Raw genomic sequence first — 26,031 nt, 5'->3', positions numbered from 1 at the left:
TGTAGTGTCCCCCTCCTTCCACTGGATGGCACTGTGGTCTTTACAGTATATGGACTTTCACCCTCTGCCTGCCTGATTCCTTTAGTCCTCATCAACACTTGTTTAAACTCCTTGTAAACAAAACAGAGCATAGATATGAATGTGTTATTAAAAGATGAGAAAATGGATCTTCTTGCCTCTTAGTGGTCTTTGTGTGTGTGTGTGTGTGTGTGTGTGTATGCATTGCAGTCACTAGTATATTAACTTTTACAATATAAACTGCGCAGACACACAGTCTACCTACTGATCCTCAGGGACAACAGGACCTCACATTCAGTACATAGTGACAGTTTATTGTTTATTGTCAGACAAAGTGTTGCCAAGGGGCTTGAAAGTGAGAATACCCCCAATTTTGAGCAGAATTCTGGTTAGTACTTTGGTTACCAACTGGGCTCCCAGACTTGACTGAAGTGCTTGCTTCAGGGAGCGGATCTCCCTTTCCCAAAAACCATGCATCTGCTACTTGGTGAGCTGGGCTCAGAGGTCAGGTGACAGGGCTGCGAAGACCTCACTCAGCTCATGTTCAGCCACCCTGTAAGTTTGTACCTTGGTCTGATATGAGACATTCAGATGCACTGCTCCAGCTAGGCCTATACTATATTTAATATGATACCCCACCCCCTTCCCTTTTCTCTGTCCCATTGTGGCCTGGCACCAAAACAATCCACTCATGTACTGTAGAGTAAAAGGCTGGCTGGTGCAGGTGTAGTCTAGATGATTCCAAGATGATGCAGCTTCTTGTCCAGGTATGTGATGGTCAGTTGAGTGAGATTTAAATTAGGTCTAGATGGTTTTGAACAACGTGACATTAATTCTTGCTTAAGAGACAGGGATAACATCAAACCAGAATCGGTCAGAAACAGTAAAAGAACGTCCAGTAGCCTATTACAGATGAGGAGAAAAACAATTAGCCTAATTTGAAGTCATGAATGAAGGCAAACTTTCATATCCTGATCTGGACCTCTCCCCCTCTCTCTCAAATTCTGCCCTCTGTTGTAGTATCATATTTTAGCCGCCAGGTGTCACCTGCACACAAAGACACATAGCAGGAAATACACAGACACACACACACACACACGCGCACACACACACACACACACACACACACAAGGCCTTACATTTAAAAAAAAAAAAAAGGCTTATTGTGGCCAAGACAAAATTTGAATCTTCAGGTAATCACAAACATTACTGCAAGACAGAATTTAGTTGGTTGCAGTAGTACCAAGCTGTACCCCTCTGCCCAACACTGTGCAGACCCAAGTTGCAGCAGAAAGAAAGAATGAAAGAAAGGCACAGATTCGTGTGGAGTCGATCCGCCATCTAGTGGAGAAAATGTTTATTACACGAGGGACGGTGGTGCACGAGGGGGTGGCGGCACCACGCAGAACATGGCGTGACGCAGATTATTTAACAACAAGGTAGGCTACTGTAACCAATAGTTTGCGTGACAGTGCCAGTTTTTTATAGCCTACCACAACGAGTCTATCTCAGCATATGTTTTATCACACTGTTTCTGCGTTGGCTTATTAGCCGATAAAAGCGGAAATCTCCCACTCGGCCGTTAACCGAAGCGTCAACCCGCTATAGATTCAAAACAAGCCTAACTCGACACTCTTGTAACGGTGTCAGTAATGTCATCTAAGTAGTTTGCTAATTGTGTTGCTTTCTTAATATGTTTATTCAGGGCACCGCCTACAGGTTTGAGGTTTATACCGATTGGCAAAAGGAATGATCACAGCCCTTGAAGTCGGCCTGATAGGCTATTCTGTGGTAACCTTGTTGTAATGAATCAGTCCAACTAACAGTTTCTGTAAAGGTGTAGCCTACTCTCTACTATACATGACAGGTTACAGTTTATTCTAGTACTTTAATGACTCAGTTATTTTATTCCAGCATATCATAGCATTTATTTTACAGTTATCTTATTAGACTAGCTATTAAATAGGCCTAAATCTCTAGTCGGCCGTTAAAAAAAGCGTGTCTGTGTGAAAACCCGCTGTTTCGGTTCAAAACATAATTCAATATTCTTGTAACAGTTTTCATACATATTAGTGTTAGTGAGTGTTAATGTTCGTCATCTTATAAAAGTAGAAGTAGCAGGCTATTAAAAGTATATGTATTGTGTTGCTTTCTGAACATGTTTAATCCTGCACAGCCTACAGGTTTGAGGTTTGTACATCCTGTAATGGAAGCCTTCTTGTAATGAATCAGTCCAACTAACACAGCATGTTGGGTGTGTTTCTATAAAGGTGTTCGCTCTACCATGAGTCTGTCTGAGGAGAGAGAAGAGGGGGTCCCTCCCTCTAAAACCACTCTGTCTGGGGAACATGACAACCAGACCAAAGCTGAGAGGTAAGATGAGGATCTCTAACTGTCCATGACTGTTCTCCATCTCAGAGCTCAGCAGTGAAATCATTACAGCATCATTATACAGAGTGAAATGTCTTTTTCTGTTGTGTTGAAGCCCAGTCCAGCAGGAGAGACCAGACTCCCCTGAACCCACCTGTGTGTCCATGAAGAGTGACTGGTCGAAGGATATCGATATTAATTTTAAAGAGTTTGACCAAAAGTATGTTTTTATTAGAATTAAAACACGTAACATTGTGTATATTTTGAATAATATTTTATCCTGGAAGATTTTACTCTGCATGTACTTTATTCATGATTTTCTGTCCTTTTTAATGACCCACATCCCTGTTTTATCAATCCTTTGTTTCTAGCAGGAACCAGCAGGAGAGACCAGACTCCCTTTTACCCAGCTGTGTGTCCATGAAGAGCGACCAGTCCAAGGATCCACCTATTGCCTTCAGAGATGGACACCAGTCTACTGAGCAAAGGCAAGAATTTAAAACAACTATTAGGTTTTTATCCAATGCTTCTGTCCGGAAGTAACACATCATGAGCATTTGGTCTGGCCCTTCACACTCTGTTGATTTAGTTTTCTCTTTCAAAACATTGCATCAAATAATCAGAGCAGCATTTACGGCAGAGTTCACGTTGTGTTTGTACCATGATCCATCATGACAGAACACAGTTGTGTGACGGTACCCCCAGTTTGAGCTTCTCTCCGCCTACCACACTATTTGGAAAAATGCAAACAAATGAGCGGGATGTGAGGGAGGGGGAGGGGATATCTGGAGACCTAATAATACGTTCTCCACAGACTCCACCAGGAGAGGTCAGAGGTTCCCAGTGGTCAGTCTGCTCAGAAACATCAAACAGACCTGGACTCTATATTTAGGGTTTGTAAATGTACAAGAACACAGAACATTTTATTTCACACAAATCCATGCTACACTCTTTCGACCAATGGGATTTAATTCTATGACAAGTGGATTTTAAGTTGTATCCCATAAATTTCATCTGAAAATTGTATTTTAATTTTTTTATTTTTATTTTATAACTTATTTTATTTTGTTCCAGCGTCTTGAAGAGAATGTTGTCACTTTTGTGAAGAATGAGCTGAAGAGGTGCCAGAGGGTTCTGAGTTCAGATTACCCAGAATTCTTAGAGAGGCAGAGGGAGGATGAGGAGGTGGTGGATGGTGAGGAGGAAGAGCAGAGGATGAGCAGCAGAGAGGCACTTCTGAAGATCACACTGCACTTCCTGAGGAGAATGAAGCAGGAGGAGCTGGCTGACTCTCTGCAGAGCAGTAAGAGGCTTTTAACAGGTTTAACCTTTGTGTTGTCCTCGGGTCAAAAATGACCTGTTTCTGAGTTTAACAGCAGTGAAAACCTCCTAAATGTATTTTTTTTCTGCATGAAATTTGATGACTTCTCCTGGCGTGATCTTACAATTAGAAAAAGTGAAACATTTACCTTTTTTAAATTTTTAAAAAAGCTGTACACCATCAGGGTATAAAGATTGCCTTCGGGTCACCCGACAGTTATAACAGTTACAGACTGATTCAAATTTTATAAACAATTAATAAATGATTTGTAGTAACTATGAAGCACTCTTTTTCTTGCGAGAAAATATGTTTTCTCGCAAGAAATAGAGTCAGGGTGGTTCAGTACTAGTCCTGTACTGTTTCTTCATGCAAAATAGATTTTGGGTTAAAAATGAGAACGGGTCATTTTTGAGGGGGGCATACAGAATATTAATATATCACAAGGGTTAACATGATGTAATGAGTAAAGGATGGGAGAATGGAATATGTTTACATTTCTAAATTCTGCTGTAAATATAGACATTTTCAGCCAAAATATATTCAATTCAAGATTGGAAAGTAAATTAGTACAATAATCTGGTAATTATTAATGAATGCTAAATACAGTAGTTTACATTAAAAAATAACACACATGGACCTACTTGTCTACCCATCAGTGATGAGCTGAATAGAAAGGAGTGGGGAAATATACAGTATATACAATTTACCAGTAAATGTTTACATTTCTCATACTTACTGTAACATTGTCTCATTGTTATTTATTCATTCAGAAACTCTTGCTCCAATCTGCCAACGTCAACTCAAATCTAATGTGAAGAAGAAGTTTCAGTGTATGTTTGAGGGGATTACTAAAGCAGGAAACCCAACACTTCTGAATCAGATCTACACAGAGCTCCACATCACAGAGGGAGGGAGTGGAGAGGTCAATGATGAACATGAGGTCAGACAGATTGAAACAGCATCCAGGAAACCAGCAAGACCAGAAACAACAATCAAATGTGAAGACATCTTTAAAGCCTTACCTGGAAGAGATAAACCAATCAGAACACTGATGACAAAGGGAGTGGCTGGCATTGGGAAAACAGTCTTAACACAGAAGTTCACTCTGGACTGGGCTGAAGACAAAGCCAACCACAATATTCAGTTCACATTTCCATTCACTTTCAGAGAGCTGAATTTGCTGAAAGGGAAAAAGTACAGCTTGGTGGAACTTCTTCATCACTTCTTCATTGAGACCAAAGAAGCAGGAATCTGCAGGTTTGACAAGTTCCAGGTTGTGTTCATCTTTGACGGTCTGGATGAGTGTCGACTTCCTCTAGACTTCCAGAACAACGAGATCTGGACTGATGTTACAGAGTCAACCTCAGTGGACGTGCTGCTGACAAACCTCATCAAGGGGAAACTGCTTCCCTCTGCTCACCTCTGGATAACCACACGACCTGCAGCAGCCAATCAGATCCCTCCTGAGTGTGTTGACATGGTGACAGAGGTGAGAGGGTTCACTGACCCACAGAAGGAGAAGTATATCAGGAAGAGAATCAGAGATGAGGAGCAGGCCAGCAGAATCGTCTCTCACATCAAGTCTTCACGAAGCCTCCACATCATGTGCCACATCCCAGTCTTCTGTTGGATCACTGCTACAGTTCTGGAGCATGTGTTGAAAACAGACGAGAGAGGAGAGATGCCCAAGACCCTGACTGAGATGTACATCCACTTCCTGGTGGTTCAGTCCAAACGGGGAAATGTCAAGTATCATGGGAGAGCTGAGACAGATCCACTCTGGACTGCAGAGAGCAGGAAGATGATTCATTCTCTGGGAAAACTGGCTTTTGAGCAGCTGGAGAAAGGCAACCTGATCTTCTATGAAGCCGACCTGACAGAGTGTGGCATTGATATCAGAGCAGCCTCAGTGTACTCAGGAGTGTTCACACAGATCTTTAAAGAGGAGTGTGGGCTGTATCAGGACAAGGTGTTCTGCTTTGTCCATCTGAGCATTCAGGAGTTTCTGGCTGCTGTTTATGTCTCTCTGTCATTCATCAACACTGGTGTCAATGTACTGAGAGTAAAACAGTTAACCTCCCCACCGCCCAAGCTATTAAGAAACAAATCTAACGTAAAACACCTCTACCAGAGTGCTGTGGACAAGGCCTTACAGAGTCCAAATGGACACCTGGACTTGTTCCTCCGCTTCCTTCTGGGCCTTTCACTGGAGACCAATCAGACTCTCCTACGAGGCCTGCTGACACAGACAGGAAGTAGCTCACAGACCAATCAGAAAACAGTTCAATACATCAAGTACAAGATCAGGGAGAATCCCTCTCCAGAGAGAAACATCAATCTGTTCCACTGTCTGAATGAGCTGAATGACCGTTCTCTAGTGGAGGAAATCCAACAGTACCTGAGATCAGAAAGTCTCTCCACAGACAAACTCTCCTCTGCTCAGTGGTCGGCTCTGGTCTTCATCTTACTGTCATCAGAAAAAGAGCTGGACTTGTTTGACCTGAAGAAATACTCTGCTTCAGAGGAGGGTCTTCTGAAGCTGCTGCCAGTGGTCAAAGCCTCCAAAATATCTCTGTAGGTGCATAGAAAACTGGATAGGTTCAGTATATTAAATCTGATAATTTTTACTTGCAATAAAATATAAGAATTTTCTAAGTTTATTGATTGCTAATTCTTCCTCAGGCTGAATGGCTGTAAGCTGTCAGAGAGAAGCTGTGAAGCTCTGGCCTCAGTTCTCAGCTCCCAGTCCTCTAGTCTGAGAGAGCTGGACCTGAGTAACAACGACCTGCAGGATTCAGGAGCGAAGCTGCTCTCTGCTGGACTGGGGAGCCCACACTGTAGACTGCAAACTCTCAGGTCAGTATTCCTCAACCTGTTTAACAGTTCTGCTTAAATCCTGGTTCACATGCAGGTTAGCATCAGTGAACAAAGACTTAACCTGTGTATGATGGTGAAATGTTGGTATGGTGAGCAGCAGCAATAACTAGCAGCAGTGATTGGCAGACTGAGCAGCGTAGCAGCAGCATAGGCGAGGCGAGAGAGTGAGCAAGTGGTAGTTTAAATAGACCGCCTTATTGAAAGGGGGGGTCAAACTCGAATTGTCTGCCTGAACTAGCTCCACGGGCTTCGCTTCATTTCAGTCAGACAGCTCGCGTAAAACAGATTGAGAATGAACGCAAAATATAGATTCAAAGTTCATTATGGTGTCTCAGCTCTGATCTTGTCACTCCCTGAGAGCATATACCTGAGTTAGCCAAATGGGAGAGCAGGGAGTGACAATAGCAAATTTTCCCCCAAAGCTGTGTTAGATACAGAGCACCAGGTATTCTGATTTCCATTTGAGTGCACCAAGCCATGTGACCTAATCTTGACCAATCTGCATACCCATTAATCCACCTGATATATAGCAGCAGGCTAAGGAATTACAGGTTATGTGGCAGGTTAGTTTATTAGCTTAATGCATATTATGAACCTCATAAGCTTTTCAGCTGACAAAATCTCTTTCTTATAGTATTAGTAATGCAAACATGATCAATATGGAGCAGTGCAACCTGCCTATATTATGTGTGCCTGGGCCAGCTTGGACAAATGGCTTATTATCTAATGACTCAACTCTAACTCTCTATAATTCTCTGTGTGTGCCTGGGCTAGCTTGGACGATTGTCTTATCTGGTTCCTTTAAAGGAACACGTCGCCATTTTTTAACCTTATCTCCATATATTGGTCCTCACTAATACATGCACAGGCTGTGGGGAATCCCCGCCAATGACATAATCTGCGAGGATTTTTCACAGCCTGTCTCCAAGACACAGAGCGAGTAGACAGACATGCCGTCTCATAGCATGTATTAATGAGGACCAATATATGGATAGGCTGGTGGCCTCAGTTCAGGTATCACCAAAAACGTTTGTTAAGTAGCAGCACAGCAGCAGTTAAGTCTGCCAGCTCAGAGAACTGGACCCTTTATAAAACTAAAATTCAAAAAGAATCTGATAAAAAGGCTGACGCCAAGAAGCGCATTGGTGCGCAGTGCCAGAATGTCACTCACAGTGCCACTGGTCGGGGCGAGGTGACGCTAATGGGGAAAAGTGGCATTAGGAGTTAGAAAAAGAGGGTGACACCGACATGGCATTAGAGGAAAATGAGAATGCTGCGGCCGAACAAAGTAACCTAAATATTGAACACACGCTGTGGGTCTGTACAGGATCTGTACTTGTTTACACCAGTAACACTGAGCGCTAACATCTCTTATTCAGAAAACCCCTGCGTGCAAAAATAATCCTCAAAAATAACAAACTATACATGAGTGGAAACTCAGTAGTATGTTCACTGCGGCTGTTGTGTGTGTGTGTTTGTTGTATTCTGTAGGTTGTCAGGCTGTCTGGTCACAGAGGAAGGCTGTGCTTCTCTGGCCTCAGCTCTGAGCTCCAACCCCTCCCATCTGAGAGAGCTGGACCTGAGCTACAATCATCCAGGAGACTCAGGAGTGAAGCTGCTCTCTGCTGGACTGGAGGATCCACACTGGAGACTGGAGAGTCTCAGGTATGGAGAGGCTTGCTGCCAGGTAGAGGCAATGTCTTATAGAGGAATTAGAGTTGGCAACCTCATCATCATCTTAGATACTGTGAAGCTGTGTCATACTATTTCATGTTAAATGGTGGATATGAGTGATGTTGCATGAAAAATCATTCAGAGGGAAGGTTATTGAATGCCCATGTTTCCATTAGCAAAGAGAGTATACTGGTCTGGCTTTGTTTAACTACCCCCCCCCCCCCCCCCTCTCCCCAACCTCCAGTGTGGACCATTGTGGAGTGCAGAGGTTGAAATCAGGTCTGAGGAAGTGTAAGTGTGTATTTAGTTTTATTCATGAAAACAAAGCAGCACACATTTAACTATTGAGATGGAAAGCCCATCTACATAGCAGTATATGATCCATCCATTTATTCAAATCCTACTATAAAATATGACGATGGCTGATATGTGTCCTCATGAAAGTGTTAAGAAACTAATAGTCAAACTGTTAATAAATCAAAAACGAATAAATAGAACAGGTTCACTATATCAAAACCCTCTGTCTTGTTCTTCCTTTCAGATGCTTGTGAACTCAGACTGGACCCAAACACAGCACAAAGAAACCTTTTTCTGGACAACAGAGAGGTGACACTGGTGAGAGAGAAACAGCCATATCCTGATCACCCAGAGAGATTTGAGAACTGGGAACAGGTGCTGTGTAGAAATGGTCTGACTGGGCGCTGTTACTGGGAGGTAGAGAGGAAAGGATTGATCGATATAGGAGTGGCGTACAGAGGAATCAGAAGGAGAGGAGGGGGTGCTGACTGCTGGCTTGGATGGAATGACCAGTCCTGGAGTCTGTACTGCTCTGATAATAGTTACACTGCCTGGCACAATAACAGAACAATAGACATACGTATCTCCTCCTCTGACTCTAACAGAGTAGGAGTGTATCTGGACTGGCCTGCTGGCACTCTGTCCTTCTACAGAGTTTCCTCTGACACACTGATCCACCTCCACACCTTCCACTCCACATTTACTGAACCTCTCTACCCTGGGTTTGGGTTTAGGTTTGGGTTTGGCTTTGAGTTGTTTGGTTCCTCAGTGTCTCTGTGTCAAATAGAGAAGTAGTGTCCCCTCCTGTGTGGAGAAACACTCATACTGCTGACCAAGGACAACTGCTGAAATGGTCGCTCAGTACAAGATCACACATGCATTTTAATACTTTTATGTCCACATATCAACAGTGCATCACAGGAAATGAACAATATTGACACAAAACAATGATGTGGTCACTCTTCAGACATATGGTTTCTTCACATACACGTCTAGTGAGGCAATATTAACAAGCCCTCTAAAGGCACAAGTAGTAGCGCTTTCCCAAAATATGGCGAATCCCTATAATTGCTGACATGGAGCAATACCTTGCCAACTCCTTCACCTGTCTCTTTGGCATTCCTGCCAGTTGTAGGTCTCTCACCACTAGCCTGTGAACATTGCCCAAGCTACCAAAAATAGACACCAAGAGCTGATATTTGTAGCTGAGCAGTGAGATAGCTGGCATGAGAAGTTAATACTTAAGATACTTTGTTGCACGGAAGGCTTGCTTCAGACTGTAATAATTTAAATTTCAAACATTGTTCCCATTCCTACGAGGCCTGGCGCTTCTGGATTTAATGGTTTCAGCCTTGTTGCACTCACCTCCATCCTGTGTAAATGCATGGAGAGAGTCCTAAGCAGGCACATAACATCCTCTGTATCCAGCTGCTTAGACCACCTACAGTTTGGATAGAAAAGCCAAAGGGGCACAGATGATCTCCCCTAGATGATCCCACAGTGACCTTATTTAACACCCTAACGAAGCATCTACAGGTCCCCACTCACCACAAGTTCTTTTTATTGATTTTAGCTCCGCTTTTGATACCGTGCAAACACATAGTCTGCTGCAGAGACTGCTGGATCTAAGGGTTAATGGAGGCATTATCCACTGGATCAGACACTTTCTCTCTGGCCACCCTCAGAGATTTATTGTTGATGGTAGTGTCTCAGATGAGATTATGTTGAACACAGGAGCACCACGGGGGCAGTTTCATCACCACTGCTTTTCTCTGTTTATACAAATGAATTTAAGATTGATTAAAATTTTAGTTTAAGTATGCCAATGATACGTCTCTTGTCCATCTGAAGGAAGGGGGTACTGTCAGAGAGAGCCTTTATTTTAATGTGTCAACTCTTCAGAATTGGTGCCCGGAAAGCTCTAGAAGTAAATGTTAGTAAGACAAAAGAGCTTGTCATACAAAAGAACAAAGACTCAATGCAGCCACTGATGATCAATGGACAAATGATTGAGGCTATTGATGATTTCACATATCTTGGTACATACCTTTTATTATTAAGAAATCCTCGTCTCCATCTACTATGAAAACTCAACAATTTTAGGGTGAGTCAAAACATCTTGGAGATGTATACGATCCTGCTGAAAGCATTTAATCCATTGATATGATCATGTGGTATGGCAATTTGAACATGGAGAGGAGGAACAAGTTGCAGAAATTATTGAGCATGGCATCCAAAATAATTTGGAAGCCACAAAGGCAGTTTAGTAGCATGTATGAAGAACTTATAAAAGGTAAAGCTCACATAATTATTAATGACCCCTTTCATCCACTGCATAAACAAATATGAAGTTTTAACCCAGGAAGACGATATAGACTACCAAGAGCTATTAAGAATATTTACAAGAAATCTTTTGTCCCAAGTGAGTTTAAGGTCCTAAATGAAACTACGTAACTTGGGTAGGTAGATGCATGGTGGTTGCTCCTGTGACTGTTGCAGTTATGCTAGTATTTGTATTTATTTATTCATTTATTTTTCTATTTGATGCATGTATTGTTGTATGTATACTTTTTTATGTCATGCCTTTTTTATGGTGAAGCCAAGCAAAAAAAGGCATGGCAAAAAGCCAAGGCAAATTTCCACCTTATGGACAATGGAAGGACTTGTAATCTTGCACTAACAGTGAAAATGGCAATGTCATTATCATTTGCAGTATTCTTGAATACAGAATGTGACACAGAATCATCAACATAGGGAAGACATGCTAGTTTTCCCTGTAACCTTAAACCAGTCAAGTGTTGTAGGTCCTTAAGGGGCTTACAGGTGTTAGCTGATGCTAGCTGGTGCTCTGACTCCCTGTTTGTGTCAGGTGAGCGGATCAGTTAGAACGTGCCAACTCTAAAGAGACTCCAGTCCGCCGGAAAACAGCGATCATTGAGGTCTGGCCAGTCCGACCAGACCCCAAAGCCACAGTGTTTGTGTCCATTTAGCCATTGGGTGTCCAAACACATACACATCTACATCTTAAAGTGAGTATATTAATGTTTGTATTGTCATGTAGGTTCTTAACTCATTTTTACTGTAAACTAACACGATTCATCAGTCACTGTAAATCGAGTATTCTGTGTGTATGGTAACTGAATATGGTTTTAACATTACACATGTACAAGAACATGGACATTTTGTTTTGGAAATGAAATGACATACAGTCTGAGAGGTTGCTGTTGATGAGCGGCATGTTAAAATATCTTTCATATGTATATTGTATTAATCTCACTACAAGCTAAACATCTGTCTTGTTTTCTGTTTGTTTCCCAGAATTAAAGGTTAGACAAACATTGTTTTATATTCTTTTCAAACAAGAATAGTTTTAAATATATTTTTTTTTACTTCAGTATGGAATTCTAATTGTCCCAGAATACAGCAAAGTACTGTTCTTTTGTCCTATAATTGTAAGCCATCACTTCTCATAAAAATGTAAATGGAAAATGTAATCTTTGACATCATTGATTTACATTGCCAAGTTTGTCGAACAAAGATGTCAGAGACACTCAGGCTGACATACAGTATTTATGTTAAGCACCTACACTTGCTCAGCCAGTTCATTTCCCATGGACTAAGAATCTCTTTTTAAGGGAGACCTGGTCAAGGAAGCAGCATCATAACAAACATAATGTCACAGAGAAACAACATACAACAATGTAGCAAAACACATTGAGTCTAAAATTTTACCTTTTTTAACTTCTTAACCTAACATAATTTACTCCAGGTTCAATAAATGTTAAGTGACAGTGTTACCATGCAGTACCAGCAAAGCGTAAAGAATGAGGTTTTTGTGTGCAGTGAGGACGCCCTCTTTTGTGCTGGCTGCAGCATGTGTGTAGGTTGGCTGGTTTACTGTGTCTTTAGATTGTTGCTCTGCATTCTGTTTCTACTCTGAAAGTAAACGGATATTATTCTGATTTTTTAATGGCTATACAGGACCAGACTGGTTAATGTTTGTGTTAGGTATATAGGTAGTCTGTAGGAGATTTTAATAGTTACTAGTCTACTATAGACTTGGTAAAAGCAGTTGCCCACGTACAGATTCAGTTGTGGAGTCGATACGCCATCTAGTGGAGAAAATATGTAAGGGGACAGCAATGTGCAGAACACAGGCATGACGCAGATTATTTAACAACAAAAGGTAGGCTACTGTGACACTTTGCGTGGCGCTAGTGTATTATACTGTAATGAGTCTGTAAGGTTGGCCGATTGGTTGAGGCACAAAAGAGACGGTTCTGTTCATTCAGTCCAGGTGTTTTATTTACAGGCAGTGCAGTCCCATGCAGCTTATTTACAGTGCAGACAAATTTGGCCAAAATGCAGAAAAAAGGAAAAACACAACTTGCAAAAATAAACAAGAAGAAAAATATACAAGGCAAAAAATAGATATACTTATAAGCAAACTGCACTATAAGGCAATGCCCCTTTAGATAAGGGCCCTCCGCAGCTGACAGTGTCCTGACCTGCCTCAGCAAGGTCTGCTATGTTTTCCCGAGGAGCTCCAGCCTCCACCTTTATATAGTAGCTGGCTCCTACTAAGAGACATCAATTATTAAACGATAATCAAGTATCTCCTAGCCATATTCCCCTGGTTCAAATTATCACACCATATTATAAACAATAATAATAAAGGTCATTAGACATTTCCAATCACAATTGAACAACTCCAAAAGCATTAAAATAACATTTCAAGAAACACCATTAAACACCCCAGCCACTTTACCACACTTGGTCCGATCCCCCGGAAACCCCCCCTCTAGAAAAGGAAGTGGAACGCTCCGTCTCGGGTTTTCCGGGTCTAAAAGAGAGGATCGTCCAGTGCAGCACAGCAAACAGGTGACAAACAATTCATTTGAGAAAAGTACATAAATAAATACTCATTTAAGAAATGCTCACATTTCCATCTACTACACAAACTCAACAATTTTAGGGTGAGTGAAAACAACTTGGAGACTGTGTATAAGAGCCTTGTTGAAAGCATTTAATCCTTTAATATGATCATGTGGTATGGCAATTTGAACATTGATAGGAGGAACAAGTTGCAGAAAGTGGTGACCATGATCATGACCAGAATAACGAGGAAGCCACAAAGTCAGCTTAGTAGCATGTATGAAGAACTTATAAAAGGTAAAGCTCACAGAATTATTAATGACCCCTTTCACCCACTGGATAGCATTTTAGATTTTACCCCTAGAAAGATGATATAGACTACCAAGGGCTATTAAGAATATTTACAAGAAATCTTTTGTCCCAAGTGGGATTAAGGTCCTAAATGAAACTACGTAACATGGGTTGGCAGATACATGGTGGATGCTCCTGACAGTTTGTCACAGTTTTGCTTAGTATTTGTATTTATTTTTCCATTTGATGCATGTATTGTTGTATGTATGTTTTATGTCATGTCTTTTTTTTATGGTGAAAACGAAGGCAAATTTCCACCTTATGGACGATGGAAGGACTTGTAATCTTCTGATGACGTTGAAAATGACAATGTCATTATCAATTGCGGTATTTTTAAATACAGAATGTGACACAGAATCATCAGCATAGAGAAGACATGCTAGTTTTCCCTGTAACATTAAACCAGTCAACTGTTGCTGGAGGAGCTGTAGGTCCACAAGGAACTTACAGGTGTTGGCTGATGCTAGCTGGTGTTCTGAGCCCCTGTTTGCGTCAGGTGAGCGGATCAGTTATAATGTCTTCAGAGACTGTTGTAGTCCCAGAGTCAGATCATGCCAACTATAAAGAAACTCCAGTCCGCCGGACACAGAGATCATTGAGGTCTGGCCAGTCCGACCAGACCCCAAAGCTGCAGACTGTGTCCATTTAGCCATTGGGTTTCTAAGCACACACACACCTACATCTTAAAGTGAGAATATTAATGTTTGTATTTTCATGTAGGTTCATAACCCATTTTACTGTAAACAAACATGAGTCATCAGTCACTGTAAATAGAGTGTATTCTATGTATAGGATAACTGAATATGCTTTTAACATCACACATGTACAAGAACATGGACATTTTGTTTTGAGAATGAAATGAGTTAGCAATCTGAGAGGTTAAAATATATTTCCTTTTGACCTTTGTTTTATTGTATTGTATTGTATTATATTTTAATCTAATTAGTCCAAGCTAAATATCTGTCTTGATTTGTTTGTTTCCTAGAATTTAAGGTTAGACAAACATTGTTTTATATTCTTTTCAAACAAGAATAGTTTTAAATATATTTTTTACTCAAATATGTTATTGTAATTGTCCCAGAATAAAGCAAAATACTGTTCTTTTGTCCTATAATTGTAAGCTGTCACTTCTCATAATCAAGGAAAATGTAATCTTTGACATCATTGATTTACATTGCCAAGTTTGTTGAACAAAGATGTCAGAGACACTCAGGTTCACATATAATATTTATGTTAAGCACCTAGACTTGTGAAGAAAAACACTATAACAACTATAGAGTTTTAATGTAGATGCAGGAACATGACTGTCCATAAAATGTATTCTCAGCCAACTCAGGTGATGCGTTTCATTAAAGTTAACCTTTATTCAGCCAGCTCAATTCCCATGGACTTACAATCTCTGTTTAAGGGAGACCTGATCAAGAAATCAGCATCATGACAAACATAATGTCACAGACAAACAACATACAGCAATGTAAGAAAGCAAGATTTTGCCTTTTTAACTTTTTAACTTAACATAATTTAGTCCAGGTTTAATACATGTTAAGTGACTTTAAGATGAATTTCATAGTAAAGCCTTTTTCAACCCTATTCTACCCAATTTTACTAAATTTTGGAAATTGTTTCACCTACCCTCTCAAAATTCAGGTTGGTTTTATGTCTACCTGAAAAACTCAACTGTCACTGGCTGACTGTAAACTTCAGATTAAAACAACAACAGCAATAGTTCTTGGCCAGTGAGACACTGAGGTGACAGTGAAAGTGTTACCATGCAGTTTGCTGGAGACCAGGAAAGAGTTAAGAATGAGGTTTTTGTGGGGAGTGAGGACGCCCTCTAGTGGTTTGTACTGGCTTATGCAGGTCGGCTGGTTTACTGTAGCTTTAGATTGTTGCTTGGCTCTCTGTTTCAACTCTGAAAGTAGACAGACAGTATTCTGATTGTTTAATGCCTATACAGGAGTAGTCTGGTTAATGTTTGTGTTAGGTATATAGGTAGTCTGTAGGAGAAATACTTTTAATAGCCTACCAGCCTGCCATAGACTCGGGTAAGGGCAGTTTCAGGAAACACTGCCAGAGATCAGTAGCTCTCCCTTCTGGACAGACAAGTAAAGGATTCGTATAAAACAAAATCTGTGTCTACATCTATTTCCCTGGTTTACATGCAGAGCACTCTGGATGCTAGCTCATAACACAATTAAGAGTCAGATTGGCGTTAACCGTGTTCATGTCCCGATAACAAAATCCATAGATATACTGTATGATCAGCAGAATACTCTATTACCATGGGAACAGAATTTACACTGACAGTAAAAACCAACAGTAAACAGGATAAAATACACAGAGATTAACTGTTTAATCTCTGTGGGATGTTTAGTTATATAGGCTACCTCAGCTACTATCAGCATATCCCAGCTAGAGTCCTCTACACTTCACAGCAAATATTCTGGCTTCTTTTTCTTATTTCATCTTTTTTTTTTTGTTAGGCTTGGCTACTATTAGTGTAGAAATTGTGACCAGTTAATTAAAAATGTTTTTATTTCAAGACACCTAACTTTGACAGACCTGTCCTTTTAGCTGAATCTACAGAGGTTAATGCACTGTGGATGGAAAATTTCCTGGCAATAAATTACAAAGACAGGACACTTTACATGTAGGTCTACTTTCACTTTCACATTGAATGGTGATACCCCTGGGAAAATTGTTGAATGGAGAACTTTCATTTCATCTTCTGAGTTTGTTCTGTTTTTAGTTAAATTAGAGGATTAATATGTACTTCTACATCCACTTTGGTTGAACATTTCCAATCAGAGAACAGAGATATTATCAGAAAGCTTTTTCAGCAAGCACACACGTAATCTACTATTATTATTAGTGGTAGCCACCGTGACCCTGACGGTGTTGACCATATGTAATGCCCCAATGGTAGATTAAGTGCAGGTTGGACAGCATATCTTCCTGTAGATATCATCCAATTTATTGAAAGTATCAAATGAGAATATTTAAAACACTACAGTGATGTCCTGATCATATGGCTTATTTTGTGCAGGTCAGGTTTACAATGAGATTCTTCTATTCTGTACGATAAATACTGTTCTGGCAGATCAAAAAATTGACACAGAGCATCTGAGGAAACACTGGAAGCTTGCATCTGCTGCACATGCTAGCACACCAAAAGATAAGATCCACCACCTGCTGGATAACGGTGAGATTCTACATGAAAGCCTGTGATCAACATCCCTTAACGTGTTTTGCTGATTGTTTTCCAGGTTTTCTCTCAAGTTTTTCCTCATGTATTTTCTTTTCCGTCTTCCTCTGAACACGTTTGAGTTTGTTCTTGTTTCCTTCTCTGAACATCCTTTTCTTCTTCAGGTCCTTTCAGATATATAATCATAGTCTCCGATAACAGTGGTTCCTAACTCTTTTCCTCGGGGCTCCTAACTCTCTCCCACCCCACCACATCATAGTTTCATTCAGACAAAAAAAAAAAATTCTACCGGAGAACATTTATTCCTTACTGGTTTACAATATAGGCTACTAATTTTATACATTTTTGGTGAGCAGTCAATTTTCTTTTATGATATGCTTATTAGGGCCTGAGCACAACCTCGTGCGAAACCCTATTGTATTTCGTTCGTGGTCTTTTTCTCCTTCGCTCAAATAAATCGGACTTTTGAGGGCCTAAACATGCTCGAAAAGTTGCGAAACTCTGCACACGCGTCAGAAGTGGTGAAAAATTATATATTTTATGGGTCTTGCGCATGGGTGTGGCAAAACGGCTCGATAGCGGCCCCTACAAAATTTCAACGGAGTATCCCTCGCCGTACGTTTGTCCTAGACTTACGAAACTTGGTAGGCACGTGTATCATGTCCAGACTTTAAAAAAAGTCTGGCGGTACCATGCACCTAAAACCAACAGGAAGTCGGCCATTTTGAATTGATTGTGACATTTTTGGGCGTTTTTGGCCATTTGCAGGGGTCGTACTTTAACGAACTCCGCCGTACGTTTGTCCTAGACTTACGAAACTTGGTAGGCACGTGTATCATGTCCAGACTTTAAAAAAAGTCTGGCGGTACCATGCACCTAAAACCAACAGGAAGTCGGCCATTTTGAATTGATTGTGACATTTTTGGGCGTTTTTGGCCATTTGCAGGGGTCGTACTTTAACGAACTCCTCCTAGGCAGTTTATCGGATCCACGTCAAACTTGGTCAGCGTGTATAAATGACCTGGATGATGAAAAGTTATCAAAAGCTTGAGTTTTCGTCACACGGCGTGGGCGTGGCGAGGCGGCGAATTTCCTTGTTTCGCCACGAAACAGGAAGTGGGTTGTAACACCACTGTACATGATCAAATCTGGCCCAAACTTCACAGGTTTGATGAGAGTCCCGGCCTGAACGCGTCTACGTGCTGATATTCAGTTATAGTCATAGCGCCACCTACTGGCGACAGGAAATACCATGTTTTAAACTTTGCGGTGCTTCTCGTAGCGGGTTGACCAGATCCACCTCAAATGTGGTCAGAAAAGCCGTAAGACCTTGATGACGCTCAGTGGTGAAGAGCGGGAGCTTTCGTCAAACGACATTGCCATGGCGGCACGGCGAATTTTGATGTTTCGCCATGAAACAGGAAGCTGCGTTAACTTGAGTTTACATTGTCCGATCTGCACCAGATTTCACATGCTGGTCCAAAGTCCAGGCCTGAGGACATCTACAGGCCAGTTAGGAGTCATAGGCATTGCGCCAACTACTGGTGACACGAAACAGGAAGTGGGTTGTAAAGCGACTGTGCATGGTCAAATCTGGCCCAAACTTCACACGTTTGACTAGAGTCCCGGCCTGAACACATCTACATGCCGATATTTGGTTATAGTCATAGCGCCACCTACTGGCAACAGGAAATTACATGTTTTAAACTTTGCTGTGCTTCTCCTAGCGGGTTGACCAGATCCACCTCAAATGTGGTCAGAAAAGCCGTAAGACCTTGATGACGCTTTGTTGTGAAGATTGGGAGCTTTCGTTGAACGGCGTTGCCATGGCGGAACGGGGAATTTTGATGTTTCGCCAAGAAACAGGAAGCGGTGTTAACTTGAGTTTACACTGTCCGATCTGCACCAGATTTCACATGCTGGACAAGAGTCCAGGCCTGAGGACATCTACAGGCCAATATTCAGTTATAGTCATAGCGCCACCTACTGGCAACAGGAAGTTGTGTGAACTTGAGTGTACATTGTCCAATCTGCACCAGATTTGACATGTTGGACGACAGTCCAGGCCTGAGGACATCTACAGGCCAATTAGGAGTCATAGGCATTGCGCCACCTACTGGCGACAGGAAGTAAGCCTTGTGTGACAATCGTCATTGGATTTACATGGAATTTTCATGGTGTGGGCCACGTCGACCAATCAATGTCCAGTAACGAGGCCGCGGCTGCTACACACCCTGACTGCAGCACAGAGACGAGGGCCCGCTCATCACTGCTTGCAGTTTTAATTATTATTATTATTATTATTATTAATGTTATTGGAGTTATAGGATTGGTTCAATATAATAATAATTTGAGTTGTACACTACAGTTTAATGTTCTGAGATGGTTCTTCTCTTCTCTTTCTGACTCTCTCTCTCTCTCTGTCTGTCTCTCTCTCTCATTTATTCTTATTCTCAAAGTCATCTATTTCAGAATAGTTACCGTCAACCTTTGATTTATCTGTGAAAAGAAATTTTCCTATTGGCCTCCAGTTCCAACCCAGATGGTGAAGACAAGTCTGAGACCCCACTGTTAAGTTACAAAACACAACTGAACACTTTTCAGTAACAGTTTGTGAACACGTCAGCATTTGGGTTATAACAACAGTCATGAAGATTTCGAACATTTTTGTTCAAATCATTTTCGTTGTTAGTCTTTTTCAACATGTTTTAGTTCACCTGATATGATGTGATTAAATTTCACCATTTGAAAAACGCATAATAAAACTGAATTGTGATTTCTCTGCCAGACTTGGTTTCTGCCAACAAGTTTAGACTGGTTTAGACTTTGATACTGAAGTTGTGAGGATGTGACCTTTATAGTCCCAATGAGATTAAAATAAAGCTCTTTTTCCACAGAGACCTGGTGTGACTGACATTCATGGGAAAATCTTGAGTAAGTGTAATCCTATGTGATTTGGAAGAAACAACATATGCTTTGTGTGTTGGTATATTGACCTGTATAGTGACCTCATTGATTTCTCATTTGTCTTGTCTTTGATAATGGCTTGGTACAATGAAGGTTATTATTTTTGAAGATTTCATTATCCTTAATACATCATCTGAATCATTTAAATCCAAATGATTCCTTTAATCTTAGACAGTCTATGGACTTGGTCATATTAATTTGGATTTGATCTTTGATTGACTGTTGGCCTTATATTCAACACCATTACGTTTTAAACAAACTATTTTTAAAAGCATGCAAATATGAAAATAATAATAATTATTATTATTTATATAGCACCTTTAAATACAGAGTTTATAAAGTGCTTTGACAGCCAAAATAAAAGCAGAAAATCAAAGGAACAGGTTGAAAAGAGTAGTAAAGTAAATACTAGCAAACCCACCAAAAAAACTGTGTTTCATTTGGGCTACAATAGCACTGCCAAATATGGCAGTAGCAGACTATGTTGTCATCATACAGACAATAATATGATAAATAATTTAAACCTAAGTCTAAATTAAAAGAATTTCCCCAATGTGACACTGATTTTTCCCGATGAGACAGGAATAAGATCAAAAATCAAATTAGATTAGAGACTGTGGGCTAATGATTAATCTCTCTCTCTCTCTCTCTCTCTCTCTCTCTCTCTCTCTCTCTCCAGTCTACTTTCACTTATCAGTGTGGCAGCAGGTTATTTCCAACATGAAAAGGTATTGTAGCCAACACTTTACATTACAGCTTATTGTGTATTATTTTTCAACCCATTAATGCTTACTGTTGATTGATTTAACTGCAATAAGATAATAATACAGAATAAGCCTCCATTTGTGATTAAAGGTGTTGAAGGTATGTGAGGAAACTCAGGTTCAAAACATAAAAACAATTTTCTGGTTGTTGACGTTAAAGTCATGAACATGTTTATTTGTTGAAACATTTTAAACCTGTTTTAATCAGAGCAGGAAGGCTGCTGTTTAGTTCACTGTAGATGATGTGGTTAAATTAAACATTAACCACTTGATAGACGCATAATAAAACTACATTGTGCTATGTCACAGCCATTGGATTGGACTCTGATACTGAATACTGGTTTGATATTTGATTTTGGTTTGGACTTTGATACAAATTATTTTATGCGGGCTGTTTATTAATCATTCCTGTACTTTTTTATGCCACTGTGCTGTAGCCTATTGCTGCTGTGACACCCGAATTTCAGTAAAGTGCAACCTTAATCTTAATTAATGTTTATTCAGGTCAAGACATCTATTTACCAAAACTTACTGTTGTGTTGGTTTTCTGATCAACTTTAATTTCACTTATTTTATATTTTAATAAAATGAATCACTCTGGTTGAAGTTAGGATTGCTAGTGTATATGTTAGATGTATGGATGCCTCACTAGCTACTGATCGCCCCCTAGTGGTAAGTTAGGTTCAGAGCTGCTTGAGGCCAAGTTTTAAACACCACAATCCCTCAGCAACTTCACACCATGTTGACTGTTTGCTGCTGTCACACACCTTTCCTTCAGGTCCATAACCAGAGAGCCCAGGTCATCAGCAGGAGCAATGAAATAAATCCTGCTTACTGCACCGCATACAACTTAATTGTATTCTGTTTTTGCTACTACTACAAATACTAGAACTCTATTACTGCTATTGCAATTTATACTTTTTAAGATAAGTGATATTTGGCAGTGAAAGAGCTTGATAAATTCAAGGTTTTAACCTGTCACACCAAAGCAAGTACATACATTTCTCCTGAAAATTTAAACTCTTCTAGTTATTATTATGCTTTCATGCAGTTTTTGGGACATAAATACAGCTTTTACTGGTGAAGCTAAAGTCATTCAAACTTTCAAATGTTCAGCATATTACATGTAGGCCTACATTTTAGGCATTTTGCTGACCCTCTTATCCAGAGCGACTTATGTAGGAGCTATTTTGATAATATTAAGTTTAATTAAGTTTAATTTTTCAACTCAGTAAATTAACTTTTTAATTTGTCACACTGAAGTACACTGAAAATATTTCTTCAGAAATTGAAGACCAAAAATGACTAACAACATAAAAGAGTACAAAGGTCAGGGCCTTGTTGCCCTTACAGTGTTCCTGTTACCCTAGAACGATCATGTAAGAGAGAGTAGGATAAGAGTTAAGGTGAGAGGTAGGTATAGTTTTTTGAATGCGAGGAAAAAATGTACGGAGGAAGAGGACAGAGGGAAGTACTTCAAGCTTTAAACTTTATTAAACTTTGGTGTGCAAATATTTTCATTTTTAATACCTACCTGGTATTTTCTGGGTATCCACCAGCTACTGTGGCTGGTTGAAAAAGTTGATTTCCCATGCTGGTGGTTTTCCTCTCTGTCTATCAGGATCCAGCAAGAGAGACCAGACTCCTCTGAACCCAGGTGCAAGTCCATGAAGAGTGACCGGTCATACGATGGCAGTATTGATTTTAAAAACGAACACCATTCTTCTGAAAATAAGTAAGCTGTTACTACCATTTAAATGTTAATATATTCATGTTTTCACTATTTTTATCCAGAGAAGGTTGGCTAAGCATGTTTGGTCTTTTTCAGCATTGCTGTTCTTCACATACATATAGTTATATATTCACACCTCAGAGCTTCCCAGTACAACCACAGTCTACTACTTTTGGCCACTAAGAACTCCAGCGGAGCAATTTCAGGCTTAAGTTTCTTTCTACTATTATTATGAGTGGTAGCCACCGCGACCCTGACGGTGTTGACCATAATGTAATGCCCCACTGGTAGACTAAGTGCAGGTTTGCCTTTGCATATAAAAAGGGTACAGACAGTGTATCTACCTGTAGATATCATCCAATTTATTGAAGATAACAAATGACAATATTAAAAAAACTACAGTAATGTCCTGATCATATGACTTATTTTGTGCAGGTCAGGTTTAACAAGATTTTAATATTCCTACTCCCCAACCTGCTGGTCAAATGCCTGCTGCCTCTCTAACCTTTTTACTACCATCACCCCTGTTTTGTCCATCCTGTGTTTCTATCAGGACCCAGCAGGAGAGACCAGACTCCCCTGAACCCAGCTGTGTGTCCATGAAGAGTGACTGGTCTATGAGGCAACCTATTCTATTCAAAGATGGACATCACTCAACTGAGGAAATGTAAGGTTTTAAACAAATGATGAAAAGAGATTTGTTTCATGACAGAAAACAACACTTTTAACTACCTGTGTGTGTGTGAGTGTGTGTGTGTGTGTTGATATCTGCATCTATGTTTTCTCCACAGAGTTCACCAGGAGAGGTCAGAGGTTCCCAGTGGTCAGTCTGCCCAGGAGCATCAAACAGACCTGGACTCCATATTTATGGTGTGTAAATGTACAACAACACATTTTACTTCAACTGCAAATAAAATCCAAAACAACCATTCTGACCATAATAGTCTCCATGCTACACTCTTTATACCAGTGAGCTTTCAGTTTATGACAGATGGATGGATTTGATGTTGTGTTCCACAACATTAGTATGAAGGATTAATTTACATCTTATTCTGTTCCAGCTTCTTGAGGAGAACATTGTCACTTATGTGAAGAACGAGCTGAAGAGGTTCCAAAGAGTTCTGAGTCCAGATTACCCAGAATGCTTAGAGAGGCAGAAGGAGGATGTGGAGGTGATGGACGGTGAGGAGGAAGAGCAGAGGAGGAGCAGCAGAGAGGCACTTCTGAAGATCACACTGCACTTCCTGAGGAGAATGAAGCAGGAGGAGCTGGCTGACTCTCTGCAGAGCAGTAAGAGGCTTTTAACAGGTTTAACATGAACAAAAACGAGACATTTTTAAATTTCCGCACTGATATAAATGTTGATATTTCTCATGGGAGGTCTATACAACTCTGTATCAAATGGTAAATGAGTACAATCCCATGGATAATCTGGTAAAACAACTGGTATATTATATACCATTAATAAATATGGGTGTAAAATGCTGAACATAGTGCTGTGTAAAATGAAAAATAAACAACACCACAACAGTTGCCTTTCTTATTGGGCTGCACAGAGACAGGACTTGTTTGTCCACCCATCAGTGATCAGCTGATGGAGTGGGGAAATGTTAACATTTCCTATACTTAGTGTAACATAGACTTATTGATGTTATTTGTTTGCTGTTTTGTTTTTTGTTGTTCATTCATTCAGAAACTCTTGCTCCCATCTGCCAACGTAAACTCAAATCTAATCTGAAGGAGAAGTTTCAGTGTCTGTTTGAGGGGATTGCTAAAGCAGGAAACCCAACACTTCTGAATCAGATCTACACAGAGCTCTACATCACAGAGGGAGAGAGTGGAGAGGTCAATGATGAACATGAGGTCAGACAGATTGAAACAGCAACCAGGAAACCAGTGAGACCAGAAACACCAATCAACTGTGAAGACATCTTTGAACCAAGAAAAAAAACAATAAGAACAGTGATGACAAACGGAGTGGCTGGCATTGGGAAAACAGTCTTAACACAGAAGTTCATTCTGGACTGGACTGAAGACAAAGCCAACCACAATATACAGTTCATATTTCCATTCACTTTCCGAGAGCTGAATTTGCTGAAAGGGAAAAAGTACAGCTTGGTGGAACTTCTTCATCACTTCTTTATTGAGACCAAAGAAGCAGGAATCTACAGGTTTGACAAGTTCCAGGTTGTGTTCATCTTTGACGGTCTGGATGAGTGTCGACCTCCTCTAGACTTCCAGAACAACGAGATCTGGACTGATGTTACAGAGTCAACCTCAGTGGACGTGCTGCTGACAAACCTCATCAAGGGGAAACTGCTTCCTTCTGCTCGCCTCTGGATAACCACACGACCTGCAGCGGCCAATCAGATCCCTCCTGAGTGTGTAGACATGATGACAGAGGTGAGAGGGTTCACTGACCCACAGAAGGAGGAGTACTTCAGGAAGAGATTCAGAGATGAGGAGCAGGCAAGCAGAATCATCTCCCACATCAAGACTTCACGAAGCCTCCACATCATGTGCCACATCCCAGTCTTCTGTTGGATCACTGCTACAGTTCTGGAGCATGTGTTGAGAACAGATGAGAGAGGAGAGATGCCCAAGACCCTGACTGAGATGTACATCCACTTCCTGGTGGTTCAGTCCATACAGGGGAATGTCAAGTATCATGGAAGAGCTGAGACAGATCCACTCTGGACTACAGAGACCAGGATGATCATTAAATCTCTGGGAAAACTGGCTTTTGAGCAGTTGGAGAAAGGCAACCTGATCTTCTATGAAGCAGACCTGACAGAGTGTGGCATTGATATCAGAGCAGCCTCAGTGTATTCAGGAGTGTTCACACAGATCTTTCAGGAGGAGCGTGGGCTGTACCAGGACAAGGTGTTCTGCTTTGTCCATCTGAGCATTCAGGAGTTTCTGGCTGCTGTTTATGTCTTTCTGTCATTCATCAACACTGATGATGTTCTACTGTCAGAACAAGTATCAACATCCTGGAGGTTTACACTATTTAGGGACAGATCTATGGTAAGTCACCTCTATCAGAGTGCTGTGGACAAGGCCTTACAGAGTCCAAATGGACACCTGGACTTGTTCCTCCGCTTCCTCCTGGGCCTTTCACTGGAGACCAATCAGACTCTCCTACGAGGCCTGCTGAAACAGACAGGAAGTAGCTCACATACCAATCAGGAAATAGTCCAGTACATCAAGGACAAAATCAGGGAGAATCCTTCTCCAGAGAGAAGCATCAATCTGTTCCACTGTCTGAATGAGCTGAATGACCATTCTCTAGTGGAGGAGATCCAACAGTACCTGAGATCAGGAAGTCTCTCCACAGAGAAACTCTCCCCTGCTCAGTGGTCGGCTCTGGTCTTCATCTTACTGTCATCAGAAAAAGAGCTGGACGTGTTTGACCTGAAGAAATACTCTGCTTCAGAGGAGGGTCTTCTGAGGCTGCTGCCAGTCGTCAAAGCCTCCAATAAATCTCTGTAGGTGCATAGATAACTGGATAGACTCAACATATTAAATGTGATCATTTTTACATTTAATAAAATAGAAGCATTTTCAAAATTATTGTTCA

General features: G+C 40.7%; 3 protein-coding genes across 3 annotated transcripts in view; all 3 read left to right on the top strand.

Annotated features, from left to right (window-relative positions):
• Window positions 1–2,291: 2,291 nt before the first annotated feature.
• LOC139641004 (NACHT, LRR and PYD domains-containing protein 12-like) overlaps window positions 2,292–26,031 on the top strand; it is a 40,792-nt gene continuing 17,052 nt past the window's right edge. Inside the window, exons 1-7 of the mRNA XM_071515211.1 lie at window positions 2,292–2,391; window positions 2,504–2,608; window positions 2,760–2,876; window positions 3,203–3,281; window positions 3,463–3,691; window positions 4,480–6,283; window positions 6,392–6,565. Of these exons, the coding sequence (XP_071371312.1) occupies window positions 2,303–2,391; window positions 2,504–2,608; window positions 2,760–2,876; window positions 3,203–3,281; window positions 3,463–3,691; window positions 4,480–6,283; window positions 6,392–6,565 (2,597 nt within the window). The 5' untranslated portion in view covers window positions 2,292–2,302. The remainder of the gene's footprint in view (window positions 2,392–2,503; window positions 2,609–2,759; window positions 2,877–3,202; window positions 3,282–3,462; window positions 3,692–4,479; window positions 6,284–6,391; window positions 6,566–26,031) is intronic.
• On the top strand, window positions 7,835–12,113 carry LOC139641000 (stonustoxin subunit beta-like). The gene is made up of 4 exons (XM_071515208.1): window positions 7,835–7,903; window positions 8,031–8,251; window positions 8,505–8,551; window positions 8,802–12,113. Exons 1-4 carry the CDS (start codon window positions 7,835–7,837, stop codon window positions 9,350–9,352), a joined length of 888 nt encoding a protein of 295 aa, XP_071371309.1. The 3' UTR covers window positions 9,353–12,113.
• LOC139640998 (protein NLRC3-like) lies at window positions 19,035–25,943 on the top strand. The gene is made up of 5 exons (XM_071515205.1): window positions 19,035–19,117; window positions 23,005–23,073; window positions 23,243–23,321; window positions 23,513–23,738; window positions 24,145–25,943. Exons 1-5 carry the CDS (start codon window positions 19,035–19,037, stop codon window positions 25,941–25,943), a joined length of 2,256 nt encoding a protein of 751 aa, XP_071371306.1.

Source organism: Centroberyx affinis, unplaced genomic scaffold (assembly GCF_046629955.1).
Source record: "Centroberyx affinis isolate AG114_WGS23_722 - 3 ecotype Tasmania unplaced genomic scaffold, CSIRO-AGI_Caff_v1 ptg000331l_1, whole genome shotgun sequence".
NCBI classification, from domain to species: Eukaryota; Metazoa; Chordata; class Actinopteri; order Beryciformes; family Berycidae; genus Centroberyx; species Centroberyx affinis.
This window is presented reverse-complemented; position numbering and strand designations above follow the sequence as displayed.

Coding starts and splice junctions, on each gene's coding strand:
- LOC139641000 (XM_071515208.1), top strand. CDS start 7,835: ATGGCATTAGAGGAAAATGAGAATGCTGCGGCCGAACAAAGTAACCTA. Junction 7,904..8,030: donor ATATTGAACACACGCTGTGG/GTCTGTACAGGA, acceptor GAAACTCAGTAG/TATGTTCACTGCGGCTGTTG. Junction 8,252..8,504: donor TGGAGACTGGAGAGTCTCAG/GTATGGAGAGGC, acceptor CCCAACCTCCAG/TGTGGACCATTGTGGAGTGC.
- LOC139640998 (XM_071515205.1), top strand. CDS start 19,035: ATGTTGGACGACAGTCCAGGCCTGAGGACATCTACAGGCCAATTAGGA. Junction 19,118..23,004: donor CCACCTACTGGCGACAGGAA/GTAAGCCTTGTG, acceptor TGTTTCTATCAG/GACCCAGCAGGAGAGACCAG. Junction 23,074..23,242: donor AAGAGTGACTGGTCTATGAG/GCAACCTATTCT, acceptor TTTTCTCCACAG/AGTTCACCAGGAGAGGTCAG.